Raw genomic sequence first — 13,487 nt, forward strand, 5'->3', positions numbered from 1 at the left:
TTGGGGTCTGTGTGCTTTTACTGGCACACTGCTTGCAGTTGCGTTCGGTATTCCGTTCGGGGGGGGGGGTGTCTTCATGCGGGCTCCCCCGGATGGAATACCAAGCAGATGTGAACGAGGCCTTACTGCATTGAAGTGATTGGATACGATGAATTTAAATACTAAGGAATGTATTATTACTCATAAATGAATAATTATGACATGGATGTGACAATACAATTAGTTGTAAATGTTAATTCACTGTGTGACATTTTGATCGCTGATTAATTGTACATGTAATGATTGGCATCATTAGTTTAGTGGTTTTAAGCTGGGTTTATGCAGTGATTTTTCAGACAATGCTTTTTTACTTAAGAGATGCATGCAGTTTGTAGTTGCAGTAATGAGTACCTTATGTTATTATTAGGGCAAAACTTGCAAGATTTGTATTGGACCAAACCACACTGTTTTTACGGTACCTGCAAAGTTCATTGGGATCCTGGCTAATCCCATCCACACATTGCAGTAAAATATCCACAGCGGACATGCTGCGATTTAAAAAAAAGTTGCATTTTTGTAAATCGCAGCATGTCAATTATACCTACAGAAAGGGCCCGTTCACACGGAGTAAACGTGCGTGTATTTTGGCAAAATACATGTGTAAAAAATACACGTGTAAAAATAAGGCTCCCATTGACTTCAATGACATTTTACACGTGTATTTTGACGTGTTTTTTTACACGTGTAAAAAAAAGTCATTGAAGTCAATGGGAATCTTATTTTTACACGTGTACTTTGCCAAAATATACAGGAGTTTACTCCGTGTGACCGCCCCAAACTCTGGTGTTTTCTGTATAGATGTAATTGAAGCAGAACGTGCGCAGAGGAAAACTCTGTAGACTTTCTGTGAAAGGCGCTGCGAGGAAAACCGCATTGCGTTTCCACCGTGGTTTTTCCAGCAGTGCTTTTCTCAAGTTTGCAGAGTTTTCCTCTGAAGACTTTCTGCTTAAAGGGATCCTGTCATTAAAACTCAATTTTTTGTGCCTACCACGTAGGATTAGCCTTAAGAAAGGCTATTCTTCTCCTACCTTTAGATGTCTTCTCTACGCAGCTGTTCGGTATATAATCCGGTTTTCGTCGGTATGAAAATGAGTTCTCTCGCAGCACTGGGGGCGTCCCCAATGCTGCGAGAGAACTCTCCAGTACCGCCTCCATCTTCTTCAGGAACGGGTCTTCTTCACGTCTTCTTTCGGGGGTTGGCTTCAAACTTCAGGGCCTCAGGCCTAGGGCAAAGCCAACTGCGCATGCCCGCCAGCCACAAGAAAATGGCCGCTTACACAGTATTGTAAGCAGCCATTTTCTTGTGGCCGGCAGGCATGCGTAGTCGGCTGCCCAACACCTATAAGTTTGAGGCCACCACTGGAAGAAGATGCAAAGAAGACGCGTTCCTGAAGAAGATGGAGGCGGCACTGGAGAGTTCTATTGCAGCATTGGGGATGCCCCCAGTGCTGTTTGAGCGCTGGGGCCCGCCCCCTGTGCTGCGAGAGAATGCATTTGCATACCGGCGAAAACTGGATTATATATTGAACGGTGGCGCTGAGAAGACATCTAAGGGTAGGCGAAGAATAGCCTTTCTTAAGGCTATTTCTAAGTGTTAGGCACAAAAAATAGAGTTTTAATGATAGGATCCCTTTAAAATTATACCTATACGACATGTTTTGAAATCGCAGCATAACCTTTGCTTTTTGGCTGCGGCTCACTACATGGTGCCTTACAGTTAAAGTTATGTATTATACTCTTGGGTTTCTTCAGGCTGCTGAGTATAAGGCTGAGTTCAGATGGGGTTTTTTTGGTCAGGATTTTGACGCAGAATCCGTATCAAAATCCTGCTCAAAAGACTGCCTGCCATTGAAACATTGGGAACAAGCCGCTTGTGGAAAAAAGAAGTGACATGCTCTTTCTTCAGGCGGATCGGACATCCACCTTGCGACACTTCCCTCCCGACTAGGCCCATTCATTTAGGCCTAATCCAGAGCGGAATGCCGCTGCACTATACCGGCATCCAGGCGCGGCTAGCCGTTTTTTGGTCCGGAATCTGAGGCAGCTGTCTGAACCCAGACTAATACCCGGAGGCTACTGAAGGTGTGTATAAATCCTATAACATTCTGTTATTCCTGGCCCATCCACCATCTGCTTCAGCCCTTAGGTCGCCAATGAGGTATGTAATTGGACCACAACTGCCACATGAGGAGGAGTGAACATCATTATGCTTTGATGCTACAGTATATGTGATGGCGCTGTGGGGTCAAAGCATGATGACGTTGACTCTCTGACATGACAGCTGAGGGCCAATGACAGGCCTCAGCAGTAACCTTGGGGCTAATGAAGATGGTGCATAGCCTGGGAAGACGAGAATACTGGAGGATGCTGCAGAAGAGCTCAGGAAAGGTGAGTAAATGTTTTTTGTTTTTTTTTTACTTAATTTGTATACACCTTCCTTGCACCCTTCAATGGACAGGAAAATAGTGGCTTGAGTCATCATGTGAGGATAAATACAAAACTTGAGTTTTGGAAAATTCGTGACAAACCTGGCTTATTACAAATCTATTCACTCAACACTAGTTATTTTGTATTTCAGCTGTGAGATAATAGCGGTTACAGCTTGCCTTTGTTTACTGGCAAAGTAAATGTGCTACTCAGCTGAAATGCATTGTAAAGTACTTGTAATGGACAGTGAATTGTGGATCCATTCAATATCCTCTGCTGACTCCCAGGCTCTTTCTTCAGGACTAAAATCCTTCTGATCCACCACGTAGAAAGTTTTTTTTCTCAAAATCTTTTGTAGTCCATGGTGTCTTTAGTTCATTAATATTTCTAGAGTAGAGATGAGCGAACACCGTTCGATCGAATATCAGGCTGTTCGAGACCCCTGCTGTTTGAGGCCACAGGAATTTCTGAGAAGGCAAGCAAAGGTAGAGGAACGCGAGGATTCTGCCCATACATGAAGAAAGAGAAGTCTGTGGATAATCTGGAATACTTATTATAAGAGACTTCTGCCCAACTTTACAAGGATACCCATTTGTCCTATTGTGCAAAAAAAAATAAAATAATAATAATATGATGATGATGACGGTAATTCTTTAGGATTTGGTTAATTTGTTCTACCTGTCCTTTGGATTGTGGTTAGTAAGCTGAAAAGAAGTACAACTTTATCTCAAACATGCTACAAAGGTCCCTCCAGAACCTTGATGTAAACTGAGCTCCTCTGTCCGAGACAGTATTTTGTGGAAGAGGTGTTGAATGAAGAGACTGGCTAGAAAGGGTGCAGATGGATGTCCAGATAATTGAACAAAGTGAGCTATCTTTGAAAAACGATCCGCTACCACCTAGATAGTGGTACACGCAGACAATGCTAGATCGGTTATAAAGTCATCGCCATAGAGAAACTGGAAGTGGCTAAAGGAGACCAACAGGTTTGGTTTTATAAGTCTTATTTTGGGCGCACATTGAGCTGGTGATCAAATAGTCCCAAATATCTTTAGCAAGAGCTTGCCTCCAAAAATGAGTCTTGTGAGCTCCACGATGACCAGCTATGTTAGAGCTAATAATTATTTTCCTTTTGGGGGTAGGCACAATTGTATTCCCAGGCAGAAGGACTCTTGTCTTAATAGATGCCAGTGAAATGATATGAGAAGGTTCAATAATATACTGAGGGTCTTCACTCTCATCAGATACATTGAAGGACCGTGACACAGTGTAGGCTTTGAGATTTAAGCTTGATGAAAGTGTTATGTTCACATGGCGGAATTTGCATTCCGCGTGTGAACATTACGCGCGGCTAGCTGTGACAGGATGCTGGTGCAGTACACCGGCATCCCGTTGCGGCATTCTGCTCCAGATTAGGCCCAAAAGAATGGGCCTAATTGGGAAGGAGCTTCGTACCATGGATGCCACAGCTGAAGCATCCGCAGAATCCGCGGCAAGAAGGGTCATCTCGCTTCTTTTTTCCGCTACTAGCTAGCGGAAAAAAGAAGCGAGCGGCTCCCATTAAAGTCAGTGTTCACTCTTGTAGCCAAAATGACATGTCACCTATTTTCCAGGAATACCAAATTTATTTAGCTTTATTTACATTTTAACCCCTTAACACTTTTGATTTTTTCCCCTGCTACAGTGTTCACTGTACGGGAAAATTATTTTTATAGAACTATATTAGTAAAATGGCAGTTTCCGTGTGTTGCCGGCAAAATGGCATCTTGATCTGCTTTGACCAAGATGCCAGGGGTGTTAATGCCCACAATCAGTACGTGCATTGATTGTGGGCATTAGCGCTTGGTTTCTGCTGTATAATACAGCAGAGACCCGGCGGCTATGATGGCCGCTCATCTCCAGAGTGGCCGCTATATTAAATACCCAACAATTGTCATACTATTACAGAGGATGTTGGGAAAGGATTAAAGACCGCAAATTATGACATATGTCCTATTTTTGTCTGCATTGGCGGCACATGTATGGGATCATAAAAATCTTTTTGCGGAGCCATGTTTGCAGATGACATGTTGATATGTTTTTTGCTGTTCATTATTTGTGAATAGTAACAACCACCATGATCGTGTGACGGTGGCCTAAGGGTATGTTCACTCTACGGTTATTACAGTCTGTTACTCTCATCCGTCATAGGAATGGACATTAATAGTAGTAGAGCTACAGATGCAGATGAAGCCCGTTCCGTCTGTGTCCAGTACCGTTGACTGTAATGTACAAAACATGACAGTTGCTTTCTACTTGTTTACTTTAGTAACAGAAGAGACAGTTGTGAATGCATAACAATTTCTTCTGTAAAAAAGGTAGAGAACATGATAGAATAAAGCTTATGTCATGTTTTTATGTAGGGTTAAATGCAGATGGACAGGGCTCTTTCTGCATCTTTTGTTTAACTTCCATTTTTCTCATCCTGTGACAGATGAGAACTGCGGACATTAAATAATGGTAGTATGAACCTACCCTAACTGTTGTAGGTTGTCAGTCAGCTCCACTCTTGCCCATGTGCTTTTTTAAATTGTTACACAGTTATTATGGTTGAAAACACACATGTCCATCCAGTTAAACCAGGGGACAGGAAAGGTCCTGACATTCTATACATTTCCATAACCATCAATGCTATTTTGCTGTAAAAAGGCATCATATCTTTTTTTGAAGCTGTCAGCTGTGACTGCAGTGACCAGTTCCTGGGGTAGGCTATTCCACAGATTCACAGTCCTTACAGTGAAGAAGCATTGAATTTTTTTTTTATTCTCCAGGTGGAGAGAGTTCCCCCTTGTCTTTTGATGGGATTTTACATGGAACAGCTTTACCCCAATACATCCATTTATATATTCATACAGGTTTATTATATCTCCCCTAAATGCCTCTTCTTCAGACTAAAGAGGTTTAACTCCTTTAACCTCTCCTCATAACGCAGGTCCTCCATTCCCACTATCAGCTTTGTGGCCCTCCGTGGAACTTTTTCTAGCTTTAGGACATCCATTCTATGAGCTGGTGCCCAGAACTGAACTGCATATTCCAGATGGGTCCGCACCAATGACTTATTACTACAACACTTTAGCACCTGAGCTTTATTTTTTATTTATGCTGATTTCTACTTTCTAAAATAACATGTACATTATTCAGCATCACACAAAACAGTATACGTTATGTTGTGTTTTCCTTTATAATGAATGCAGACATGCAAAAGTGTGCCATACGCCATTATGTACACTGTGGTAGATTTCCTAATGCTGTTTTACTAATCCTGTATAACCTTAGATGACCTGACACTTAATTATTTAGCATTCTTATTTTTTATTGGCCATGGTAGAGGCATATGTGATCAAGAGTATCCAGACACCCCCAAAAACATACGTTTTTCATATTAGGTGCATTGTGCTGCCACCTACTGCCAGGTACTCCATATCAGCGACTTCAGTAGACATTAGACATCGTGAGAGAGCAGAATGGGGTGCTCCGCGGAACTCACGGACTTGGTCAGGTGATTGGTGACGAACGTGGTCAGGTGATTGGGTGCCACACATCATGCAGGTCTATCCCAAATGAGCCTCGCTTGGTGTAAGGAGCGTAAACATCGGACAATTGAACAGTGGAAAAACGTTGTGAGGAGTGACGATTCATGGTACACAATATGGCGATCCGATGGCAGGGTGTGGTTATGGCGAATGTCCGGTGAACGTCATCTGTCAGCGTGTGTAGTGCCAACAGTAAAATTCGGAGGCGGTGGTGTTATGGTGCGGTCATGTTTTTCATGGAGGGGACTTGCACCCCTTGTTGCTTTGCATGGCACTATCACAGCACAGGTCTACATTGATGTTTTAAAGAGGACCTTTCACCATATCTGGGCACATGCAGTGTTATATACTGCCGGAAAGCTGACAGTGCGCTGAGTTCAGCACACTGTCGGCTTTCCCGATCTGTGCCCGGTGTGAAGAGCTTACGGTCCGGTACCGTAGCTCTTCTATGGTCAGAAGGGCGTTCTATAGGATTCAAGTCAGGACTCTGTGCAGGCCATTCCATTACAGAGATGTTATTGTCATGTAACCACTCCACCGCAGGCTGTGCAGTATGAACAGGTGCTCATGTTGAAAGATGCAATCGCCATCCTCGAATTGCTCTTCAACAGTGGGAAGCAAGAAGTTGTTTAAAGAGGACCTTTCACCATATCTGGGCACATGCAGTGTTATATACTGCCGGAAAGCTGACAGTGCGCTGAATTCAGCGCACTGTCGGCTTTCCCGATCTGTGCCCGGTGTGAAGAGCTTACGGTCCGGTACCGTAGCTCTTCTATGGTCAGAAGGGCGTTTCTGACCATTAGCCAGAGACGTCCTTCTGCCCAGCAGCGCCTATCACGCTGTGCTATGGAGCGGGGAGGAACGCCCCCCTCCCTCTGCTCACAGCGCTCGTCCATAGACGAGCATTATCAGGAGAGGAAGGGGGCGTTCCTCCCTGCTCCACAGCACAGCGTGATAGGCGCCGCGAGGCAGAAGGACGTCTCTGGCTAATGGTCAGAAACGCCCTTCTGACCATAGAAGAGCTACGGTACCGGACCGTAAGCTCTTCACACCGGGCACAGATCGGGAAAGCCGACAGTGCGCTGAATTCAGCGCACTGTCAGCTTTCCGGCAGTATATAACACTGCATGTGCCCAGATATGGTGAAAGGTCCTCTTTAAACAACTTCTTGCTTCCCACTGTTGAAGAGCAATTCGAGGATGGCGATTGCATCTTTCAACATGAGCACCTGTTCATACTGCACAGCCTGCGGTGGAGTGGTTACATGACAATAACATCTCTGTAATGGAATGGCCTGCACAGAGTCCTGACTTGAATCCTATAGAACACCTTTGGGATGTTTTGGAACGCTGACTTCGTGCCAGGCCTCACCGACCTACAATGATACCTCTCCTCGGTGCAGCACTCCATGAAGAATAGGCTGCCATACCCCAAGAAACCTTTCAGCACCTGATTGAACGTATGCCTGCGAGAGTGGAAGCTGTCATTAAGGGGAAGGGTGGGCCAACACCATATTGAATTCCAGCATTACTGATGGAGGGCGCCACAAACTTGTAAGTTTTAGCCAGGTGTCCGGATACTTTTGATCACATAGTGTATATAGTATGTGATAAGATATTTCATTGTTTGCTATAGGCTGTAATATTGATATATATATATATATATATATATATATATATATATATATATATATATGGGAAGAATATGCAAATCTGACTTCCATGATGTAATTAGGAAGACAGAGCCTCAGTCAAGCAAACCAATAGAGGGCGCTCCCTTTAACATAATGCAAACCTTCTCAGAGGCCTTTGCAATGATGTTGGGATTTTACCAGGTAGTCTATCAGCCAAGGACAGCTCTTTCGATGTTATTGCATCTCATCAGCTTGGCGCAGAGAGGACTGACCTGGCAGAGGTGAGAGGCTTAGACAGGGTTGGGGGGATATCGTCACTCCATAGGGAGAAACCCCCATTTAGGTGTGTGGAGTCTTATTAAGCCATGAGCGCTCCACTGTGCAAAGGAACATGGGAAGAATATGCAAATCTGACTTCCATGATGTAATTAGGAAGCCAGTGCCTCAAGTATGCACACCAATAGAGGGCGCTCACTGAGAATGTGCAAGTCTATCTTCCATGATGTAATTAGGAAGACAGAGCCTCAGTCAAGCAAACCAATAGAGGGCGCTCCCTTTAACATCATGCCGACCTTCTCAGAGGCCTTTGTTTGCAATGATGTTGGGATTTCACCAGGTAGTGTCTCAGCCAAGGATATATATTACATGCCTGTCCTATTTCTAAGCTGCAGCTACAGTATAATATGTATAATTAGTGTAACCTCCTTTAGCATTTTAGTGCATTGATCATGGGAGAACTCTCATATTTTACCCAAAACTATTATGACAAGATATGTGTTTCATGTTCAATAAGTTTCATCACATTGGATTTAATTGACCTATTAAAAAAAAGACTTTAGGTGATGGCAGATTGGTGATAAAAATGGCAGATCACTTACCTAACCAACTGTATACCGACACAGGTTTATGGTTACCACTGGAATCTAGTATGTTACCAGTCTTATAGTGTATGTTCTTTTTTTTAAAGTTGAAGGTCCTATTGTTTTAAATTATTATATTACCCTTAGCAACATGTATGAAATCGTTAAAGTTTTCTACATAAAGTTTGTGTATATGTTGTAAATATATATTTGTGTGTGCAATGTTTTGAGTGACATTAAATTGATGGGAACAGCTTATTCCTTCCCGAAGATACTCCAATCTATTTCTGGTGTCTGTAGTGAAGATAAAATAAGTAATCTGTGTCACTGCTTCTCAATCAGGACACACAGCAAGTCAAGAATTCCCATTAATCTGTGTGTGCGGCTGCCATGTGAGAATAAAAGTGCTGAAAAGTTATTTTTGTATTTCAGGACAATACAGAAGAATTTGAGGATGGCTAAAAACTTCCGCTATTATTTCCAGCATCCGTGGTCACGGATAGTAATTGCTTACTTGGTGACTTTTTTCAATTTCCTAATATTTGCTGAGGATCCTGTGTCTCATAGCCAGACTGAAGCCAATGTTATTGTTGTTGGGAACTGCTTTTCGTTCATAATGACTAAATACCCAGGCGGAGGTTGGAACGTCTTAAAAGTCATCCTTTGGCTTATAGCCATTATAGTTGGGTTGGTTGCTGGAAAGTTTCTTTTTCATCAACGTTTATTCGGTAAGTGATCTAAATGACATTCTATCACATAATTATTTTATTGTAACGTTGCTTTTATATTTAATCTGACTGTGTATCTACATTGATTCCTGTTATAGGAACATCTTTACAGTATTAGTTAAAACACCTGCTTTCTATTAGCTTTCCATCACCATAAATTGTTACAGCCGGGGACATGTATGGTATACGCAAAATCTGCTTTGGCTAACCCACTGCAATGTTAAATTGTAGTGTAGTGGATGTGGATTTACACAAATAGCGGATTGTTTTATGGAAAAACCGGTGTAGGCAATGACTGATGAATTAATATTGGCCCCTTCCGATCCATTGTTATTTATGTGTTATCTGATTTTACAGTAGGCACTTGAGGTCCAAGGGCTCCACGTTTGGACAGATATTGTGAGTAGAGAGAGAACTATTGTTTTCTAGTAAATTAAGCTGCATTTTTTTTATCCTTTGCAATGCAGAGGTTGAAAGTCATCTAGGGATGACATGTGAAAGGTGTGACAAAAACCAGCCAATTTCATGTGTTTTTTACTGATGGTTAGTCCACCCACAGTGACCACAGGGCAGGGAAGGGTGTAAACAAAAAAAAAAAAAAAGTGTGTTACCCCTTTTTTTTCACCCTGCTACTTCAGCAAAGGGAGGGGGAACTGTTGGTCTGGTGGTGCAGCGATGATGTCAATGGCGTCCAATGTGGTTGTTGCAGCAGGCAGTGGGTTCAGATCAAAAGGAGAGCATAGTAGATATGTTTGTTTTTTAAGCTGAAAAAGCCCAAAGGAGTCACCCACCCAATACTTTTCATCCTGCCTGTAAACATTTTAGAAGCAGATTTAGAAAATGGTTTATAAATAAGATCGCTCGTTACAAAGACACAGTGTTTTTTTATTGCAGATTTTGCTGCATGTTGGCTTTGGCTCAAAAAACTGCAGCAAAGTCTGCAACAAAAATAGCTGATTTTCCTCAAATTGGAGGCTAAGGCCCCACAGCAGAAAAAAAGATTTTACAGTATCAGCAAAGTTAATGAAATTCTGGATAATCTCTTCACACATTGTAGAAAATAAAAGCTGCATACATTTTTGAAAAATGCAGCATGTCAATTTATTCTGCAGAAACACAAGTGTTTTCCTTATGGAATTTCATAAAGGAAGAAAAAAAAAACACAATGCATTTTCACTGCGTTTTTTTCGCAGTTTTTTGGTAGCTGCGATTTGCTACATGGGGCTTTAGCCTAAAACAAAAAACTATCCTTGTGGTCTATAACAACCGATCACAGCTCAGCTTTTATTTTTATCAGCATCATAAGAAATTAAAGCTGTGCTCTGGGTGACAAAGTCAGTTTTTCTTTTAGACACATTACTAAATATCCCTTATATGTTTCAGAGTAAAATATTGGTCTTTGTTATGTGGCTGAATCTACTAACAAGTTCCCTTAAACAAGGTGATTTGGCTCTCAGAACTGGTACTCACTCCATAGTCTACCTTTATTAGTAGTTAGTGGAAACCAAATGTAGTCAGTCTTAAAATGTGCTAGATTTATCACATTGACTTATGTTAGATAAATGGAACTGTCTTGTCTAAGAGTCTAAGCTTGTATCAATTATTAGTTACTATTTAAAGAGGACCTTTCGTAGTCTGGGGCACAGGCAGTTCTATATACTGCTAGAAAGCCAACAGTGTGCTGAATTCAGTGCACTATTGGCTTTCCCGTTCTGTGCCCCTGGTGAAGAGCTATCGGTGCCAGTACCATAGCTCTACACTGTCAGAATGGTGTTTCTGACAGTCAGTACGGAATTTCCTTCCTCACAGCAGCATCTATAGCGCTGTACTGTGAGAGCGGTGAGGAACGCCCCCCCTCCCCTCCTGATAGCACTTGTCCATAGACGAGTACTGGGAGGGCATTCCTCACCGCTCAGCGTCATCGCTGCACGGTAAGCAATGCCCCCTCTCACAGTACAGTGCAGTAGACGCTGCTGTGAGGAAGGGCATTCCTGACTGACTGTCAACAACTCCCTTTCTGACAGTGAAGAGCTACGGTAACTTCCGATAGCTCATCACCGGGGGCACAGAACTTGAAAGCCAATTGTGTGCTGAATTTAGTGCACTGTCGGCTTTCTAGCGGTGTATTACACCGAATGTGCCCCAGGTGGTGAAAGGTCCTCTTTAAGCTGCACCCCCTTGCTGAACTTGTCATAAAAAAGTATCTAAACCTAGATGTCCCTAAATGCATCTACTGTGAAATAAACCTATTTTAGGTTCTAATTCAAGTGCAGACAGCATATTCCGCCAGAGTTTCAAATCCAGTTAACGTAATAAAATAAATGAGCTAATTGTAAAATGAAAAATGTTAAATTAATGTATACTACCTGAATCAACAGTTACTTATATTTTGCAGTGGTTTTCTTTCTGAGACTCCTGCAAATGATGTTGCAAGTAATAGGAGAACTAAAAGTGAGATATTCTGAGACTGCTGACATGTGACTCATAAGATATTATAACATTGGTTAATTGAAAGGTTGTTGATCTGGCAAGGCCAAGATGTTGGCCACATGGTCTGTAGATCATGTTTCTTCATTCGGAACATCCATTTGGAGTTTGATGTGATCCTTTATTATCACTTGATTTATTTTTAGATGCTGGATATAGAATATCATTACAACACATTAAATTTGCCAAGCATGACTTAAATAATTATAACACTATCTATTGTGGAGAACATAGCTTGGTAGAAGCAGTGGTACAGACCCAACCTGTCAGAAATAGGGACACAAATCTTGCAGCAAAACTGGATTATTTAAAAACGGCAAAAATATGCAGAAATGTGAGATTTAATCAGGGAAGAACGACTGCAGATGAAAACGCAGCAGAAAAATCAATGCATTTAACTGCGGTTTGCTGCGTCGGTCCCTACCTTAAAGGGGTTTTCTTGAGTTTTCATACTGATGAACTAATTAAATTAAGTTTTCATACTTGAACTATTCACAGGGTACGTCAACAATGCATGATCTGTTGGGGATCGATAGACTGGGACCCTGAACAAATCAGCTGTTCTAGGTGCTGGAATAGGAGTGGTGCTGTACGCATTTTCATCTACTAGCAGCTTCTGGCACCCGGGGGCTGGTAGAAAGGCTGATCTGTTTAGTGTGCAGGTGTCAGACACTGAAAGATCACAATTAGAGATTGTGTATTGTACATGTTTTCCAGATTGAATGGGTCAATGGGTGGGCAGTATCTGGTTAAAGGGCTATTCCTATCTCAGCATATAGCTGCCTAGGTGGAAATAAGTGCACATAAGTCCTGACCAGTGGAGAGGGACTTACAGAAATAACCAAGCAGTGCTGCTATAAGCTGTTTATGTAATGTTCATAAAAATGAATGGGCGCTACAGAAACAGTGTAACACATTTAGCTACTCTGTTTCCGCAAATGTAGTTGAAATAATGTAGCTCAGTTGTGCTATGCTGTTTCCATAGTTCTGATTCACCTGTACAGGAGTTATAAAAACAACATAGAATTGCACTGCTTACCTGTTTCTGTAAGTCCTGCCCTGGTGGTTATGACTTATAAGTAGTTATTCTTAACTAAGTGGTGATCTGCTGAGACAAGTGTAACCCTTTAACTTTGAATATAGCCAAATATGTATACCAAATATGTGTAGATATGTTTGTTTTACTATGAACAGGTAGTGTTTGTTCCAAGTAAAATATAATCCGAATTAACTATACATTAGGTTGCCTTTATGTGCAGTTATTTCTTGTGCACGAAACAGTAGAATATACTGGTACTATATAAACCAGCTTCTGTATTGACACTTATGTTTCCAAGCAGCAAAAGTTTAAAACAAAGATACCATCTGCTTAAGAAATGACATTGAATAGGGCAGTCAAAGGAAATTAATGATATGATATTTAATAATAGGGCATATTCTGATAATAGGGAAGTATGAGAAATAAAAGCAGCAATAAAGCTGCGCAAACAAAACACATCCGCTACCTCATTACACTCTTATAAAATCAAACAGAGCTATGATTAAAATCATCCCTGTGAAAGTAAATAGGAAAACATCTGTGTTTTACAGCCCATTCATGGACTGGATGCTTAGCTGTCCCTGATGGTAATAGCAAGTCAGCGTGTCATTATTTATTTCTTTTGGGGTTTTTTGTAACAAAAATAAATTTCTTTGCATGTGATTCTGACATTTTTGTTTCACCTTTTCTGCTGCATTGAAA

At 41.7% G+C, this 13,487-nt stretch overlaps 1 protein-coding gene across 3 annotated transcripts in view; it reads left to right on the forward strand.

Annotated features, from left to right (window-relative positions):
• The window catches only part of TMEM117 (transmembrane protein 117), a 223,136-nt gene that overhangs the window by 1,108 nt on the left and 208,541 nt on the right, over window positions 1–13,487 (forward strand). For 2 of the 3 annotated variants that reach the window (XM_075274361.1, XM_075274364.1), the window contains exon 2: window positions 8,964–9,259. In XM_075274361.1, the coding sequence (XP_075130462.1) occupies window positions 8,986–9,259 (274 nt within the window). In that variant the 5' untranslated portion in view covers window positions 8,964–8,985. Of the gene's footprint in view, window positions 1–8,884; window positions 9,260–13,487 lie in introns of those variants that run through there. The other variant, XM_075274362.1, reaches the window with a different exon arrangement.

This window comes from Leptodactylus fuscus, chromosome 5 (assembly GCF_031893055.1).
Source record: "Leptodactylus fuscus isolate aLepFus1 chromosome 5, aLepFus1.hap2, whole genome shotgun sequence".
In the NCBI taxonomy this organism is placed as follows: domain Eukaryota; kingdom Metazoa; phylum Chordata; class Amphibia; order Anura; family Leptodactylidae; genus Leptodactylus; species Leptodactylus fuscus.